This window comes from Hemitrygon akajei, chromosome 13 (genome assembly GCF_048418815.1).
Source record: "Hemitrygon akajei chromosome 13, sHemAka1.3, whole genome shotgun sequence".
In the NCBI taxonomy this organism is placed as follows: Eukaryota; Metazoa; Chordata; class Chondrichthyes; order Myliobatiformes; family Dasyatidae; genus Hemitrygon; species Hemitrygon akajei.
Genome location: NC_133136.1, coordinates 32,441,949 through 32,460,230, shown reverse-complemented (window position 1 = coordinate 32,460,230; position 18,282 = coordinate 32,441,949). Strand labels below are relative to the sequence as shown.

At 39.8% G+C, this 18,282-nt stretch overlaps 1 protein-coding gene across 5 annotated transcripts in view; it reads right to left on the bottom strand.

The window, feature by feature from the left end:
• Nucleotides 1-18,282, bottom strand: part of LOC140737748 (protein unc-13 homolog B-like) — a 464,929-nt gene that overhangs the window by 240,358 nt on the left and 206,289 nt on the right. For all 5 annotated transcript variants that reach the window (XM_073064362.1, XM_073064363.1, XM_073064365.1 and 2 more), the window contains exon 5: nt 8,582-8,705. In XM_073064362.1, the coding sequence (XP_072920463.1) occupies nt 8,582-8,705 (124 nt within the window). The remainder of the gene's footprint in view (nt 1-8,581; nt 8,706-18,282) is intronic.

Genomic DNA, 18,282 nt, shown 5'->3' with positions numbered 1-18,282 from the left:
TTTGTTCAAGAAAGGAAGTAGGGATAACCCTGGGAATTGCAGACTGGTGAGTCTTACTTCAGTGCTGGATAAATTATTGGAGAGGATTCTTAGAGACAGGAATTATGAATATTTGGAGAAGCATAGTCTGATTAGGGATAGCCAGCATGGCTTTGTGTGGGGCAGGCTATGCCTCATGAGCCTGACTGAATTCTTTGAAAAGGTGACAAAGCACATTGATGAAGGTAGAGCAGTGCTGTAGTGCATATGGATTTATGAAGGCATTTGATAACATTCTCTATGGAGGCTCACTCAGAAATTCAGGAGGCATGAGATTCATGGAAACCTGGCAGTGTGGATACATAATTCGTGCCCATAGAAGAGAGAAGCTGTTAGCAGATGGAGTGTATTCTGCCTGGAGGTCATTGACCACTGGTGATCCACAGGAATCTGTTCTAGGACCCCTGCTCTTTGTGATGTTTAAAAGTGACTTGGATAAGGAAGTGGACGGGTGGGTTAGTAAGTTTACAAAGTTTGGTGAAGTGTTACGATAGGTTGCAAGAGGACGTCGACAGGATGCAGAGCTGAGAACTGACAGATGGAGTTCAACCCAGAGAAGAGTGAAGTGATTTATGTTGGAGAGTTGAATTTGAAGGCAGAATACAGGGTTAATAGTAAGATTCTTGGGAGTATGGAGGAACAGAGGGATCTTGGGGTCTACTCTCATACATCCTTCAGAACTGCCACGCAAGTTTATAGGGTTGTTAAGAATGCATATAGCATGTTGATCTTCATTAGTTTGTGAGTGAGTTCAAGCACCGCAAGGTAACGTTACAGCTCCTGGTTAGACCGCACTTAGAATATTATGTTCAGTTCAGATGGCTTCATTATAGGAAGGATGGGGAAGGTTTAGAGAGGGTGCAGAGGAGAATTAGCAAGATGCTGCCTGGACTAGAGAACATGTCTTATGATGATAGATGAACTAGTTAGGGAGATTCTCTTTGGAGCAAAGGTAGGTAAGAGATGACTTGGTAAAGGTGTACAAGATGATAACAGACAAAGAACGAGTGGATAGCCAGAGACTTTTTCCCAGGGTGGAAATGGTAATAAAAGAGGCATGATTTCAGGTGATTAGAGGAAAATATGGGGGAATGTCAGAAGTAAGATTTTTTACACAGAGAGAGGTGAGTACCTGGAATGCACTGCATGTGGTGGTGGTAGAGGCAGATACATTAGGGGCACTTAAGAAGCTTAGACAGCCACATTAATGACAGAAAAATGGAGACCTATATAGAAGGAAAAGGTTTTACTGATCTTCGAGTAGGTATAAAGATTGACACAACATCAAGAGGATAAGACGTGAGAGAATAGGACCAATCAAGTGTGACAGAGGAAAAGTGTGTATGGAACCGGAGGAGATGGCAGAGGTACTTAATGAATACTTTGCTTCAGTATTCATGACAGAAAAGGATCTTGGTGATTGTAGGGATAACTCGCAGTGGACTGAAAAGCTTGAGCATGTAGCTATTAAGGAAGAGGATGTGCTGGAGCTTTTGGAAAACATCATGTTGGATAGGTCACCAGGACCAAAGGGGATGTACCCCAGGCAACTGTGGGAGGCGAGGGAGGAGATTGCTGAGCCTCTGGCAGTGATCTTTGCATCATCAATGGGGACGGGAGAGGTTCCGGAGGATTGAAGGGTAGCGGATGTAGTTCCCTTATTCAAGAAAGGGAGTAGGGATAGCCCAGGAAATTATAGAGCAGTGAGTCTTACATCAGTGGTTGGTAAGTTGATGGAGAAGATCCTGAGAGGCAGGATTTATGAATATTTGGAGAGGCATAATATGATCTGGAATAGTCAGCATGGCTTTGTCAAAGGCAAGTCGTGCCTTACGAGCCTGATTGAATTTTTTGAGGATATGGCTAATATATTGATGAAGGTAGAGCAGTAGATGTAGTGTATATGGATTTTAGCAAGGCATTTGATAAGGTACCCCACGCAAGGCTTATTGAGAAAGTAAGGAGGCATGGGATCTAAGGGGACATTGCTTTGTGGATCCAGAACTGGCTTGCCCACAGAAGGCTAAGAGTGGTTGTAGACAGGTCATATTCTCTATGGAGGCCGGTGACCAGGGGTGTACCTCAGGGATCTGTTCTGGGACCCCTATTCTTTCTGATTTTTATAAATGCCCTGGATGAGGAAGTGGAGGGATGGGTTAGTAAATTTGCTGATAACATAAAGCTCGGAGGTTTTGTGGATAGTGTGGAGGGCTGTCAGAGGTTACAGCGGGACATCTAGAGGATGCAAAACTGTGCTGAGAAGTGGTAGATGGAGTTCAACCCAGATAAGTGTGAGATGGGCTCATTTTGGTAGGTCAAATATGATGGCAGAATATAGCATTAATGGTAAGACTCCTGGCAGTGTGGAGGATCAGAGGGATCTTAGGGTCCAAGTCCGTAGGACACTCAAAGCTGCTGTGCAGGTTGACTCTGTGGTTAAGAAGGCACACAGTGCATTGGCCTTCATCAAACGTGGGATTGAGTTTAAGAGCAGAGAGGTAATGTTGCAGCTATATAGGACCCTGGTCAAACCCCACTTGGAGTACTGTGCTCAGTTCTGGTCGCCTCAATACAGGAAGGACGTGAAAACCATAGAAAGAGTGCAGAGGAGATTTACAAGGATGTTGCCTGGATTGGGGAGCATGCCTTATGAAAACAGGTTGAGTGAATTTGGCCTTTCTCCTTGGGGCAACAGAGGATGAGAGATGACCTGATAGAGGTGTACAAGATAATGAGAGGCATTGATCGTGTGGATAGTCAGAGGCTTTTTTCCAGGGCTGAAATGGCTAGCATGAGAGGACATAGTTTTAAGGTTCTTGGAAGTAGGTACAGAGGAGATGTCAGGAGTAAGTTTTTTTTACACAGTGACTGGTGAGTGCGTGGAATGAGCTGCAGACAGCGGTGGCGGAGGTGGAAATGATAGGGTCTTTTAAGAGCCTCCTGGATGGATACATGGAGCTTAGGAAAATAGAGGACAATGAGTAAGCCTAGGTAGTTCTAAGGTAAGGACATATTCGGCAAAGCTTTGTGGGCCGAAGGGCCTGTATTGTGCTGTAGGTTTTCCTTGTTCTATCATGGGGCAAAGGGCCTGTATTGTGCTATAATGTTCTATGTTTAGGTTGGAGATGCTGGTGGAAACAAGACCTGTCCATAGTTAAAATTGTTATTAGGAGATTGAGGTAAATTCTTATTAACTGATGACCAGATTGAGCCTTAAGAACTTTTGCTAGATCAGTCATCAGTGTTTGAGTGAAACATACACTTTGGAAGGAGCATATCTCTCTGCCGTTAATATAAAAGAATCACAGTCCAAAAATGGAAGGCACTATCTGGACACATTAATGGGAATCTAAGTCTAGTTATGTACAGATTATTAAATAGAATAAATTATTTAGCATTATCTAAAACACGGTACTGGAATTTAAAATGCACTGGAGAGAGAAATGAGAAGAATTGTTCCAGACAAGCTTTTTTATCACAGCAGGAAGTTTTGCGCTGAAGTGTAGGTAACAAAATAGATTTTCTGCGATAACATTAACAGACATGAAAAGATGCCAAAAGAAAAGGTAACAACAGATGTCCCAAGTAGAAACACATGGTTCACACATTTGGCTTCAGTAATGAATCAGGCAAGTGGAGACAACTGAGAGCAGGCTCCAACAGAACCGAGCCAGTGCCATGAAATGGTTAGTCCAACCAGTGGCTTCTGTGTTGTAATTCTTATAATGAAAGATGTAAAAGTAAGGAATTCTGAAGCTTGAGAGTAAGGGAAATGAAAGGAAAACTCTTTAATTTCTCTCTCAGGCTAAAATAGTAGCAGATATCACATAAGTATATGATGTTTTGTATACACAGCATAAGGTACTTTCATTATTTTAAATACATCATTGACTTCCACTCAAAGTTTTCATCTTGGAGACACAGAGACTATAGATGCTGGAAACTGAAGCAACAAACAACCCACTGGAGGAACTCAGTGGGTCAAACAACGTCTGTGGAAGGAAATTAATTGTTGGTGCTTTGGGTCAAAACTCAACGGTTTTAGTTTTTCTCACTTCATAGAAATTTAGTTGGATTTTGATACACATCCCATATGTTACATTCACTGCTCAACCTAATTTAGGTTTTTCTCCCAGGCTGCCACTTTCATTCTCTAGGCATGTGTTCACTGCTCTGCCGATAATACCAGTTTGAGAAAGAGGTAATGGCTTCATTACTTAAGGAGGAATACACTTGCACTGAGGGTTTGAAACATGTTCAGCAGACTGATTTCTTGAATGATTCAATAATAAATAGTGTTGAAGTGTAGAAAAATTAGAGAAAATTTAAGTAAACCTGTTGGGGTAGATGTCAAAAGAATGTTTCCCCACATAATGGAAAAGCTGGAGCGCTAATTCAGAGTAATGGGACAACCATTAGAAATGAGGAAAAACAGGAGGGTGTGAATCATCGCAATACACTGCCCCAGACAGTAGTGAAGACAGAGTCATTAGATACAGGTATTAGTAGAGATATATTTTTGGACATGGAACAGTCAAGAGTCATGGAGTTGAGGAGAACATTAGATGAGTCAAGCTTCAAAAAATGTATGACTTAATCCTCCTATATCTTTTCTTTACGTCTGACAAAAAACTGTCATTGCCACAAGATGTTGTTCTGCGTACCACTGAATACATGAGTATCTTTAGTTGTGGCCTGCAAAACAACCGGCAGACAAAGTGTTCCAAGAATGAAAAGACCACCTCTCAACAGACTAGGAGAAGTAATTGAAAGATTACAAGGCCTTCTATGCTCTCCTATCAGTCTAGATTCTTTGATAATCCTCATTTTCAGATAATTATTGCCTTTGCAGGTCTCACGTCCTGATCACTCGAAGTTTAGGTAACATCCTCAAGGAGGTTCCAATTTGTTGCAAAGGTGTCATTCTCTTAATCATTTCTATTTGAATGTTGTCCTACTCTTCAAAGATATTAAGACATCCATTTGACAATGTTATAACACTTCAATAAAGCCAAGCAAAATACAAAATAATGTCCTATGTACACCCAGAAGACTTTCCAAATCTGTTCTGGAAATTTAACAGAAGAATCACAAAACAAAGTCCATATTGCAATTATTTTTCTAGGTTTTCAAACCAGAGGATTACTCCACAAGAAGATATGATAATGTTTGAAGGTGGGAACAAGTACAAAAATAAATTTATATTTTATATTTAATGTTTATAATTAGAGCAGATAATGTTGTGGGAGAAAACTAATGTGGAAGCCTGTAAGTTATATTACTACCTCTGTTTCAACAGTTGGAACTCATCATTAATATTTCGGCCATCCCACAGGAAATAAAAACAAAGACGATCAAAATTTTTTAAAAAACTAGCATCCTAACTTTCAATTAACTTGTAAAACATTAATTGAATTTAGCATGGTCAATGCTGTAGTCATATGATCTATACAGAATTAAAAGAAGTCCATAAGACCATAACTATACGTGCTTGTTTATAAAATTCTTTGTGAAAAGCCACACTTCTAGGAATTCTCTTGCATGTTACGTGTTCGCTTGCACTACGTTTTTCACTGATGCCCAGTCAAACTTATGCCTTCTTGATCTTCATGGGTAGAAACTAGGGAGAGATGGTCATGCTTCTTCACAGCCAGTTGATGTTCATTGATACATGTAAATAGTTTTATCCCAGTTTGGCCAACATAGTATACGCTGCGGTCCCCGCATTTGATTTGGTTGACTACATTGGTCTTGTTCTGTTGGCTTGCGTGTGACTAGTCTCAATTTATGAGCCGATGCGGGCAAAATTCCTGACCACAATGCACAAAGTTCACCATGCAGCCAATCAGTGATGAAATCACCTCCCCATATCACAAATGAATTTCCGAAATGATGTCCAATCAGCTGATTGAAAAGCATATAAAGGCCAAGCATTTGGAGAACACTTCACAATCAACAGCACGTTGACAATGTGACCTCACATGGTGATGAAAGATTTGCAAGTAAATTGCCAAGGTCAGAAAACAACTCAACCCAACTCTCAACCACCCGAGCTATACGTCTTCTTTACCCTGGTGTCATCAGCAAACTTAGTGACCACACAATTTGTGTCTTTATCCAAATCCCTTGTGTAAAGTTGTGCCCTAGCACTGGTCCCTTGGCACACCATTCATTACATCTTGCCAACAAGAGAGAGACCCATTATGTCTACACTCAGTTAGCAAATTAATCTACTATTCATATCGTTAAGTTATACCCCTCCACAGGCTTTTATTTTTTGCATTAACCTTTGATGTAGCGTCTTATGAAATACTTTCTAGAAGTCAAAAAACAGAGCAATGCCAGTTTCATTTTATTCCTGGCACATTGTCTTCTTCAATAAACTCTGAGTAAAGGGAAAGATGGCACCAGCAACCAACAAGATGAACAGCAGCGACATCCTTCAGACAGTTCACAAAGCTATTTCTTTTACTACTGCTTCTTTCTAATATGATTCTACTGCTAAGTTGTGTGTGATTGGAGCCTGTGAGTACATTTTGATGGTGTGTAATTGGGCAGATTGTGCAATCTGGCACTTTGTTTTCACCAAGTGTGTTTGGTGAGATTTCGAGCAAAGTGTGCAGCTTAGAGGCCCAAGCTCGGAGACGGGGCATGAACCCATGATCGACTCTGCGGGCTGCAGTCAGTGAATGACACAACGCTGAATTGAAATGAACTGAATTAAATTGAACATTCCTAAACAGTTTCAAGGACTCTGTGGTTTGATGTTTTATACTCTGTACTTTTTCACTCATCTTGTTGCTATTTGTGCGACTCGTTCTTTTTTTGAGCACTGGGTGTTTGATGTTTTCTTTGAATGGGTCCCATGGTGTTTCTTTGTTTCATGACAATCTGTGGGAGGACATATCTCGGGGGGGGGGGGGGGGGGAGAGTGGGTGTGTGTGTGTGCGTGTGCGTGTGTGTAAATGTACTTTGACTTTGATAAATAGGTTGAAAAATGTCAAAAAACATGTTGATGTTGATAGATTATCTTGAATTTTTTGTGTGTGCCCTTCTATAATGTGTTTAATAAAAGTTTCAAACTCTTACATCTGCCAATACATCAACCCACTTTATCCTTTTGTTTGTGTAGCTAAATACAGCTCCAAAGCTGCATCTGCGTTTGTTGATGATACTAAAGTGATTAGCCAAATCAAAGGTGGTGATAAATTGGCATATGAGAGGGATATTGAAAATCGCAGGAACAACTTCTCAAACAACAAGAGCAAAACCAAGGAGCTGATTATTGACTACAGGAGAAAGAAGCCAAAAGTCCACGAGCAGTCCTCTGCTTCTATTGAGTACACTTCCATGGCGTGTTGCCGCAAAAAAGCAACACCTATCATCAAAGACCCGCACTATCCAGTCTATGCCCTCTTCTCACATCAGGTAAGAAGTACAAAAGGCTTGTGTTCCACACCACCAGGTTTAGGAACAGTTATTACCCTACAACCATCAGGCTCCTGAACCAAAACAAATAAATTTATTTACCACTACACTGAACTGATTCTATGATCTGCAGACTCACTTTCAAGGACTCTTTACAATTCTTATTCTTAGCATTCTTTTTATTTGCACAGTTTGTCTTCTTTTGCACATTGGTGTTTGTCAGCCTCTGACTGTTTATGTATAGTTTTTCATAACATTCTACAGTATTTATTTTACTCCTGCAATGCCTGCAAGAAAATGAATCTCAAAGTAGTGTGTGATAACATACATGTATTTTGATAATAAACTTACTTTGAACTTTGAACTATTTCGCTTCTTTTAAGATTCTAATTGTAGTCCAGCATGGCCTGAAGACTAGGTAAGCTTGCAGCTCTGAAAATTAGCCTGGTAACATTTAGACTGATGATTTAAATTTCAATGAAATTCTCTCTTCCTTCCAATTCTCAAAATCAAATTGTATTTGATATTCCTTTACCTTAGTAAAGTTTCAAATCAGAAATGCTCACAATTTTTTTCTTGATTGGCATTGCTAGATGTACTTTCTAACAGTACCAGAGAACTGCAATTACTTTTATTGAGGTCAATGGAATGAATTTCAGGGGAAAGATTTCAGAATGATATTTTTAATGCAATCAGTGATGAAATTCTGGTTGAAAATAGATGCAACAGTTGCCCTGAATTTAGACTCATCATTCAATTGGGAATTGACTTTACAGTGCCAGACCGGACAAGCACCTGCAAATTCTATTTTTCAACAATTTCTGTTTTTAATTTCAGCTTTTAATATTTTACTGTCTTTCAGGCTGCTTTATGTTGTGTCTGTGCACAACTACATACATATTAAATAAAAGCATGCACACAGGAGATTGATTTTACTAGTGTATTCACATTGCTGGGAGAGCGAGAGAACAATGTGCATATGTAGACAACAGATCAATAGGCAGTGCTAAGGGGAGGATCATTGCTCTAAAAGATATAGATCCACAAATTATAGTTTGGTTTTTAAAATACTCAAAAAAGAATCAGATTCCAAATAGGTTTCAAAGATACTTACCAAAAGGCAACTCGAAACGAGTATCTAATAGGATTTTATGCGGTGTTGGACATCTGGTTCCACATATCTCATCTTCCTTCATTAAAACTTCAGCATCCAGAGTCGACCAATCTCCTGGCCCTTCCTGTTATAATATAAATACCAGCAAGTATAATGAAGAACCGAACAAACCAAAGCATTAATAATAAACTTGCAGACTAACATACATGGCTAGTCATGTTGGAAAATATTCAAGTAGTGAGGAGGATTCAGATGCCTAGGCTTGTCTGTTTAACAGTGGCACAGATGAAAAGTAAACAGTAAATGATCTGCTGCTCATTGAACATCTGGCATGATTTTATAACCAGTTGATTTGATGGAATAGAAGGTTCTGAGCAGCAGGTAGATAATCCACTGAACTTTAAAATTATGTCCCATGAAAACCTATTCACAGCACAGAAAATGCAAAATGAAACCACCATCATCCCATTATTTTATAATGCAAAATACATGACTTCCATTGTGTATAAACTTGTTAAAATGTCTTACGTAGTTCTTTAGTGATTATTGGATGACAGCACTGCCTCAATATGTGATTCTCTGCATCAATATGATGGATGTTTCTCCTTTCCCAAGACAATAGGCCTCATTCTCAGCTGTAGCATGGCATTTCCTTTCGCATCAATGTGAGAATAATTAGAAAATGGAAATAACTCCTATGGTTGCCCAGATGTAACTGATAATGCTGTTATGAGTAAGGCACATCTAAAGGATACGTGCTCTGAAATTTCATACAGCCATCTTACAAAAGAGGAAATATGTACCAGGTCCAATCTGCAGTGAATCACAAAGTTCCTCTCTGACAAGGAGCAGTATGTGAGACTAGGCAAGCATGTCTCCACATTCTGCTTACTCAGCAGTGCTGCACCATAAGAACCTCCTCTCTCCCCTCTCCTATTTTCCTTCTACATCAGTTGCTATCATCCAGTAATCCATCAATTAAACTGATAAAGTTTACAGAAGACACCACTGTCATAGTACGAATCCGCAGAGGCAACAAATCCAAATAGTACCAGGAAGTAAACATGCTACTCTCCTGGTGCAATCACAACAACTTGGAAATGAATGCCATCAAAACCCGCGGAGATGCACGTTGACTTCATGAGAAACGTGTCTCTTCTATACCTGATCATCATCAGCAACTCTACAGTTAGCAGCACTTCAACATTTAGGCTCCAGGGCATCATGATTTGCAGGACCTCATCTGGGAGAACCATATCTCTTTTATTAACATAAAGACCTGGCAGATGATGTACTGCTTGCAGTTGGTAAAATTCTTTCTTTCCCAGAACACGCTGATGCAATTCTACACTACAATCATAGAAAGCATCCTCACATCACCCATTACTGTCTGGTTTGGAGCAACATCCTCTCAGGACATACAAACACAGCAGTGAACTGTCAGATAAAGTCATTGGCTGCAGTTTACCATCACTGACAATACATGTCCAGAACAAAGAAGCAGACAAGAAAAATTCATTGCAGACATTACCTTCTCAACAAACTGCCTTTACCAAAAGCTCACTTCTCCCCTTTAGAAAGTGCTACAGAGTTATTTTTTTTTAAATCACACCATCCTAAAAGTTTCTTCACCCATTCTGTTAATCTGATCAAGCATTCTAGTTTGCCTTCCCCCACCACCTCCCTCTACCTATTACCTTAGTTACTGAACTGCACTGTAAACACTATAAGCTATTATTTATAATGCTAATTAAGTTGTAAATACATACTGGTAGTTATGTATTTATGCACATTTTATTCCATATCCATGCTTTTAATCATTTTTATTTAATTCTTTATTATCAGTGAATGTTGCTTTTTGTTCAATGTCATGTCAACACATCACAGCAAATTCCTCATACATGTACATGTATAAGGCAAATAAAGTTGACCCTTGACACTTTAATTTGAGCTCAATTTCACTGACCATTCGAAGCGATTTCATGAAATGTCAGCTAGCGACAGAACACATATTCAACAAACCATGGAGCAAAGTAGTACTGACTCGACTGGGAAGTCAGATGCCAACATATCTGACCATTAGCTTCATCAAATTCAAATGATTATCATGCATATTTAAAATCAGTATGACCCACCAACCATCAGAGCAGGTTTTGTGTGAGGCTTCAAGGCACAAACTGTCTAGGCCTGATCACCACTCCCAGCCTGCAAATGAAGTGGGACAGTTGTGAAAGCAAGGCTTCAGGTCAAGACCCTCTACAGAAGGCCAACCTGATGGGATGGACCACGCTGAGGAAATTCTAGCCCAATATCTGGATCCAATCTTCATCACAGTAGCTTACTAGTTGGAGCCTTGCTTCAAAAACCATAAATGAACCTAAAAGTCATGCCATTTTATTTTGAAATCGATAAAAATAATCAAGCAAGAGCATGATTAACATTTCCGGTAGAAAATCTTGCAAAATAGAAAATGGGAAGGTTTTACTATATTGTATAATAATTATAACAATTGCACATCATTGATTTTAAACCATAATTAATAAGGTTTATGTATTGAAGATATTGATCTGCTTCAGACTAAGCAGCACTGATTGTTCAACTGCATAACAATCAGACAACATGCTACATAGATATCAGGCTACAAAATAAAATAACAACTGTGATATTGATTGTGATGTGCACTCTTGGCTCTTGGGCTTTACCAGATATTAAATGTTTTCTTCAGAGAAGATAAACGTAGAGTGCAGTAATTTTCCCCCAGGCAACCACATTAATAAAATTACATCTTTGCACGAGTTTATAATGTACTAAAACAATCAGGATGTAAACTCGACTCTCTCTTCATCTAATTTTGAAAAATAAAAATCAAATTAGACTGTTCTTTAAAATAAATCTCAAAGTTTTGAGAGTTGAAAAAAGAACCTTAAAAGTCCAAAAATATCAGCTTTAGATTAGTTCTAATCTGGTTACTGATGACCACAAACATATTTGTGCCATAACGCTGGGTAGCACTGCTTAAGGCATTAAGACATAAATACAAAAGATGAAAAGTCATGATGCCAGTGTGCAATGATGATCTAATCCAAGTGCTGCAGAGTTGGATGACAATTCACATCTTAGCTAATACCCTTCTCAATCTTGCACAATTGAATTCAGAATCCTGTAGCTCCAAGCTTTCCCTCCAAATTCCAACAATTTTACTTCAATGCAGTGACTTCCAGATTAGTTAAGTCTATTACATTGACTGTGGTGGCAAATTTACAAGGTTGGAGTGTTTTCTTTTGTTTTTTCAGGTTCAAATCTAGAGGGTCTAATTTGCCAACTCCAAAGGATTTTTGTCTCCAAGTCTTCTGCACATATCAGTTGTTCCTGGAAGTTCTGCATGAATGGGCATTCCTCTTGGATTACAATTTGACTAAAAAATGCACAATGGACAAAAATACTGGATAGGAGGAGGACAAAGAAAAATTGTTTGGTATAGCAGAACTATTGAGTGAAAGTACTGTAAGAGTTTTGTAAAATACATGAGGTTTGATTTGATATTGGAGAATTGGCTAGCAACTTCTTCTGTAATCTCCCCAAACCAAAACTCAACATTCCACAAGGACAGAGACCTTGGGTGATTACATTGGTATTTGTATTGGTTTATTATTGTAACAAATACAAAGATACAGCAAGAAGGTTATTTGTAAATGTAAGTGTTGACATGTAGCGTTGGCACATGGCCTAGTGGGCAAGGCATCAGATTAGTAACCTGAAGGTCACTGGTTTGAGCCTCAGCTGAGGCAGCGTGTTTGTGTCCTTGAGCAAGACACTTAACAACACATTGCTCTGCGATGTCACCGGTGCCAAGCTGCATGGGTCCTAGTGCCCTTCCCTTGGACAACATCGGTGGAGTGGAGAGGGGAAGGCCTGCAGCTTGGACAACTGCCGGTCTCCCATACAACCCTGCCCAGGCCTGCACCCTGGAAGCTCCAGGCGCAGATCCATGGTCTCTCGAGACTGACGGATGCCACCACCACCAAATGTAAGTACAGCAAGGTAGTAAAAGGAAACATAATGAAGAAATAGTGTCGCAGAAGCAGATAAAGTGCAGTGTATTTCAACAAATAAAGTGCAAAGTCAAATGACAAAGTAGACTTTGGAGGCTCATTCAAGAATCTGACAGATTCTGGATTGGTAAATAAAAGATAGAGACACTGAAATATAAAAGAGTCAGGCAATATTAAGAAGATAACAATGTGGTTTTGGTTATGGTACTAAGATTGGAATTCTTCTTAGCCCTTGGGAAGTTAATTTCACAATCCATGAATTTGACTTTTGTTCTCTTGATGGTGCCCTCTCTCTGTAACTTCATCAGTTGCACTCCACGCAACAATGCATAAAAAGAGTAGAGAGCTAAATCTGTTAAAGCAACACACACAAAATTCTGAAGGAACTCAGTAGGTCAGGCAGCATCTATGGAAAGGAATAAAGAGTTAACATTTCATGCTGAGACTCTTCATCAGGACATGTAAGAGAATGATGCTATGGAAATTTATTCTTAAAGGAACTTAGAGCCATTAATTGCAAACATTATCAAGGAGCAAGTGTCATGGCAGGCTTCAATGGCTCTCGATCACATATTTTCAATTCAGAAATTAACCTTATGAAGCCTTTTAGGTAAACAAAATATCACAACATGACTGAAAAATCTGGGAAATTAACTTTCTTAAAAGTCATATGTTCAAATAAGTACAAAAGAACAAAGGGTTATTTGCAATTAATCAAATTTTACAATGCTGAATTATTTACCGCAAATTATAGGGACAATGCAAAAAGTAAGTGAATAAATAACTTCATTAAGAAATGAGCTTCATTAGTGAAGACAATTATATTTGGCTTTGAATAATTTCCACTCATGCCCAGATCATAAGCAGAGTACAATTACACTTCATTGGCTATTAAGTGATTTGGGGAATCCTAAAGGCATGAATAGTACAAGTTGTTATAATACAGAAATTAATACTATCCAAATCACTCAGTTAATGGGGTTTTGTGTATAATTGTAACAATGTACAAGGTTTCCTGCCAAAAATATTTGTTCAGCTTTTCCTGCTAGCTCTGTGGCCAAGCCAAAGCAAAAACTATAACTGTCACAGTTCTGAGAAATAAAAATGAGCAAATAGCCATGTCAATAAGAACATGACTGCAAAATAACAGTCACAAATAAAGTTACTACAAGAAAAAAAAGTAAAATCAAAGCTGAGAGTACTTTCATGGAAAAATCAGAATGCAATGAGATAAATGGGCAGGAATCTTTTAGTAAATCTTCAGTTATTAATTGAATAGCACAAAATAAATATTGAATACAATGAATACAATAAGGCTTAAAGGTGAAATAAGAATTTTGTAATTATGATGAATTAGAATTGAAAGTGAAACATGAAAAAGTTAAAGCAATACCTAAAAATTATGAGGAATGCAGCTGGGAGGCAAATGGAGTTGAAATAAAATAGAAATATGATAAGGAAGAAAAAATGAGAAAACATGGCGTAGCATATTTTGGAAGCATGCAAACTAAAATAGTCAAAGATAGACTCTCTTTAGAAGGTCAAAGTATGCCCATAATTGATTAAATTAATATATTGCATCTTTTTCACAAAAGAAAGCAATTTAAGTATACTACAGTTAAAATAGTCATAAGGGTTAATTAAAATGTTTCTAAATAAACAGGAAGTTAAGCTGATGAACATTAATTGCATGCAGCCCACTTGAAAGAAGAAAAAGGTCAGGAAGAGAAGACTAGGCAAGGCTTCCAGCACAATTTAAAATCTGCCTTCATTTGAACTGGAGAAGACTGAACAGGGTAACGATAAGCCCATTAGCCATATTTCCCAGCAGTGCAAGAGAAAGAATATTATACAACATGCTTGAAGTGTCGTGTTGATGCCAACCTGACAGGCGAGTCATTTGCTGCAAAATAGCCAGCCTCTGACCTGCTCTAGCAGTTCCTGTACTCATTTCCAATTAAGTTTTTGAGCAATGGTGACCCCACCAGGATGTTGATGGTGGCAGATTCATCCAGTCACAGATGATGGTGGATAATTAAACAGGCAGAATGGTCCACATTTGCTTGAAGGGGGTGTAACCACAACAATATTTAGGAACTTTGAACCTGAACAAAGCAAGCCAATTATCTGCAGCCTTTGCAGGTTCATTTCTTTCAGCACTAGTATGCAGTGGATGAAATATGGACTAATTACAGACCTGACTTTAGTAATTATTTTTCAACAACACATTGCACACATGCAACCTGAGCCACAGAAAATGACGAGGCCCATTAATACGTGACACCACCACCGCCACCTTTAACTTCTTAAGCAATCCCTCATATTAAAATGTATCAGTATTCAGTTAAGCCCCGGAATCTTCAACTAATTTGACTCTCCCCTAGCCACAGAAGCATTAGTTCACATATAGCTGTGTACAGATACATTAAATAATCAGGAAAGCTAACTGATTGCTATAACTTATTACACAAATACCAGAGTACATGTGTATATGGGATATGGCTGAAATCACACCTGAAGTACAGTTAGTAGGACTGTTCACCTTATTTAAAAAGTGTAAATGCACAGAAAGCCATTCAGAAAATGTTAACTAAACTAACACTTGAAATCATTCATTGTCTTTGGAGGAAATACTGGACAGGCTGATCATAGAAAAATCAGATTGCAACACAAGTTCTTTTAAGAATTATGACAGGGTAGGTGTAGAGAGGATGTTTGCACTTGTGGAAGAGTCTACAACTTGGGGCTATTATTTTAAAATAAGGGGTTGATCAGTTAAGACAGAGAAGATCAATAGTTTTCTCTCAGACAATTGAGAGTCTTTGGAACATTCTTTCTCAAAGATGATAGAAGCAGAGCCTTTGAATATTTTTCATGCAAAGATAAAACAGTCTGAATAAGTTTTGTATGGCTGGAATGGAATGGAAAGTTGAAGCTTCAATCAGCCAACTTTCTAAATTCAACTGGAAGGCAGAGCAGATTTAAGAGGTCAATAGGCCCAGTCCTAATTGTAACTTAGAATTTAGAATTTATTTAAATCTTACATCCATCCCACAACGTGAGGGAATAAAAATCTTTGAGTTATGACTCCGTTGCAATGTACAAACATGTGAGTTTAAAAATCTAATAGATTGTAGAAAGAAGCTATCTCATAGCTTGTTGGTCCTGGCTTTAATGCTGTGGTAGTACTTACCAGATGGAAGCAGCAGAAACAGTTTATGGTTGGGATGACCGGTGTCCCCAATAATCTTCCAGGCCTTCTTTCTGCACCTAATGCTATAAATGTCCTCAATGGAGAGAAGTTCATATCCACAGATACATTGTGCTGTCCATACCACTCTCTGCAGCGATCAAGGTTGGTGCACTTACCATACCAGGCGGTGATACAGCCAATCAGTATGCTCTTAATGGTGCCCCTGTAGAAGGTCTTGAGGATTTTGGGGCCCATGCCGAACTTCTTCAGTCACCTGCGGTTGAAGAGAGGCTGTTGTGCTTTTTTTTTGCCACAAAGCCAGTGCATAAAGTCCAGGCGAGATCATCAGTGATGTGTATACTGTTCTGTGCTCAGTTCTGGTCACCTTACTACAGGAAGGATGTGGAAGCCATAGAAAGGGCGCAGAGGAGATTTACAAAGATGTTGCCTGGATTGGGGAGCATGCCTTATGAGAATAGGTTTAGTGAACTCGGCCTTTTCTCCTTGGAGCGACGGAGGATGAGAGGTGACCTGACAGAGGTGTACAAGATGATGACAGGCATTGATTGTGTGGGTAGTCAGAGGTTTTTTCCCCAGGGCTGAAATGGCTAACACAAGAGGACACAGGTTTAAGGTGCTGGGGAGTAGGTACAGAGGAGATGTCAGGGCTAAGTTTTTTACTCAGAGGGTGGTGAGTGCATGGAATGGGCTGCCAGCAACTGTGGTGGAGGCAGATATGATAGGGTCTTTTAAGAGACTTTTGGATAGGTACATGGAGCTTAGAAAAATAGAGGGCTATGGGTAAGCCTAGTCATTACTAAGGTTGGGACATGTTCAGCACAACTTTGTGGGCCGAAGGGCCTGTATTGTGCTGTAGGTTTATTTATGTAACTACTCACACTCTCACTGCAGACCCATTGATGTTGATCGGGCCAAGCCTGTGATCCACAATCAGCTCTTTTCTTTTGGACATTGAGGAAGAGGTTGTTATCCTGGCACAACTGTATCAGGGTGTCAACCTCTCCTTTGTAAGCTGTCTCATTACCTCTAAAAATAAGGCCAATCAAAGTAGTGTCATCTGTCAATTTGATCCACAGATTGGAGCTGTGTGTGGCAGTACAGTCATGTAATGGGAGTAGAGAAGAGGACTCAGAACACAACACTGGGGGCACCTGTGTTGAGGGTCAGAGGTGCAGTGTTGTTACCAGCTCTCGGCGATCCAACAGGAAGTTTAGGATCCAGCTGCACATGGTGGAGTGCAGGCCGAGGTCCCTGACTTTTCCTGTCTAGAGAGAATTATGGTGTTGAACACTGAACTGTAGTCCAGGAACAGCATTCTAACTTATGTATCCCTCTTCTCCAGGTGAGTGAGGTCGGTGTGTAGTGCTGTGTCTATGTCGCCATCGATAGACCAGTTCCATCGGTAGGTGAACTACAGGGGGTCCAGCGTGGGTGGTAGCATGCTGCAGATGTGGTCTTTAACCAGCCTCTCAAAGCATTTGCTTATAATTGAAGTGAGTGTGACAGAGTGCCAATCACTCAAGCATGCTACCTTGGTTTTCTTAGGTACAGGGACAATGATGGACAATTTGAAACAGCAGGGCACTACACACTGGGAGAGGGAGAGAGGAAAGATGTCCGTAAACACTCCAGTCAGCTGTTCACAACACACTTTGAGAATGTGCCCTGGGATGCCGTCCAGCCCTGCTGCCTTGCAGCTGTTGAATGCTGGAATGTTCTACGTAGCTCAGTCTCAGAGATGGCCAAGGTGCAAGTCTTGTCAGCGGCTCTCCTCGGGGGTTCAGTCCTATCAACCTTGACTGGAGTGTAAAAAACATATAACTTGTCCGGGAGTGAGGTGGTAATGTTGACTGTACTGCTGCATTTCCTCTTGAAGTCCGTGATAGTGTGCAGTCCTTGCCATACGCTACATGTGTCACTGTCGCAGAGTTGTGACTGAATTTTGTCCATGTGGGCATTTTGCCACCTTGATGGCCCTACATAAATCATAGTGGCATCTCTCAAGCTCCTGTTGGTCTTCGGAGGCAAAGGTTTTAACCCTTGCACTGAGAACCACGCTCACTTAACTACTTATACTTATTTGGGTAACACGAACCAATTTTTGGCAAACAATGTCTTCAATGCACTTCCAAATGAAGCTTGTGATCACCTCCGTGTATTTGGAGATGTTCTCAGCTCGAAATACCTCCCAGGTGATGCTATCAAAGTAGTCTTTTAACATTGAGTCTGACTGGTTGGACCAGCAGTGAATAGTTTTCACTATGGACACTTGCTGCGTCAATTTCTGCCTGTAGGTGGGCAGATGCAAGATGGAGGAATGATCAGAGTTTCCAAACAGAGGGCAGAGATGTGTTTTGTAGACATTGCAGAAGGGAAAGTAGCAGTCGAGTATGCATCTTCCCCGTCTGCTTACCTCGACGTGTTGGCAGAACGTC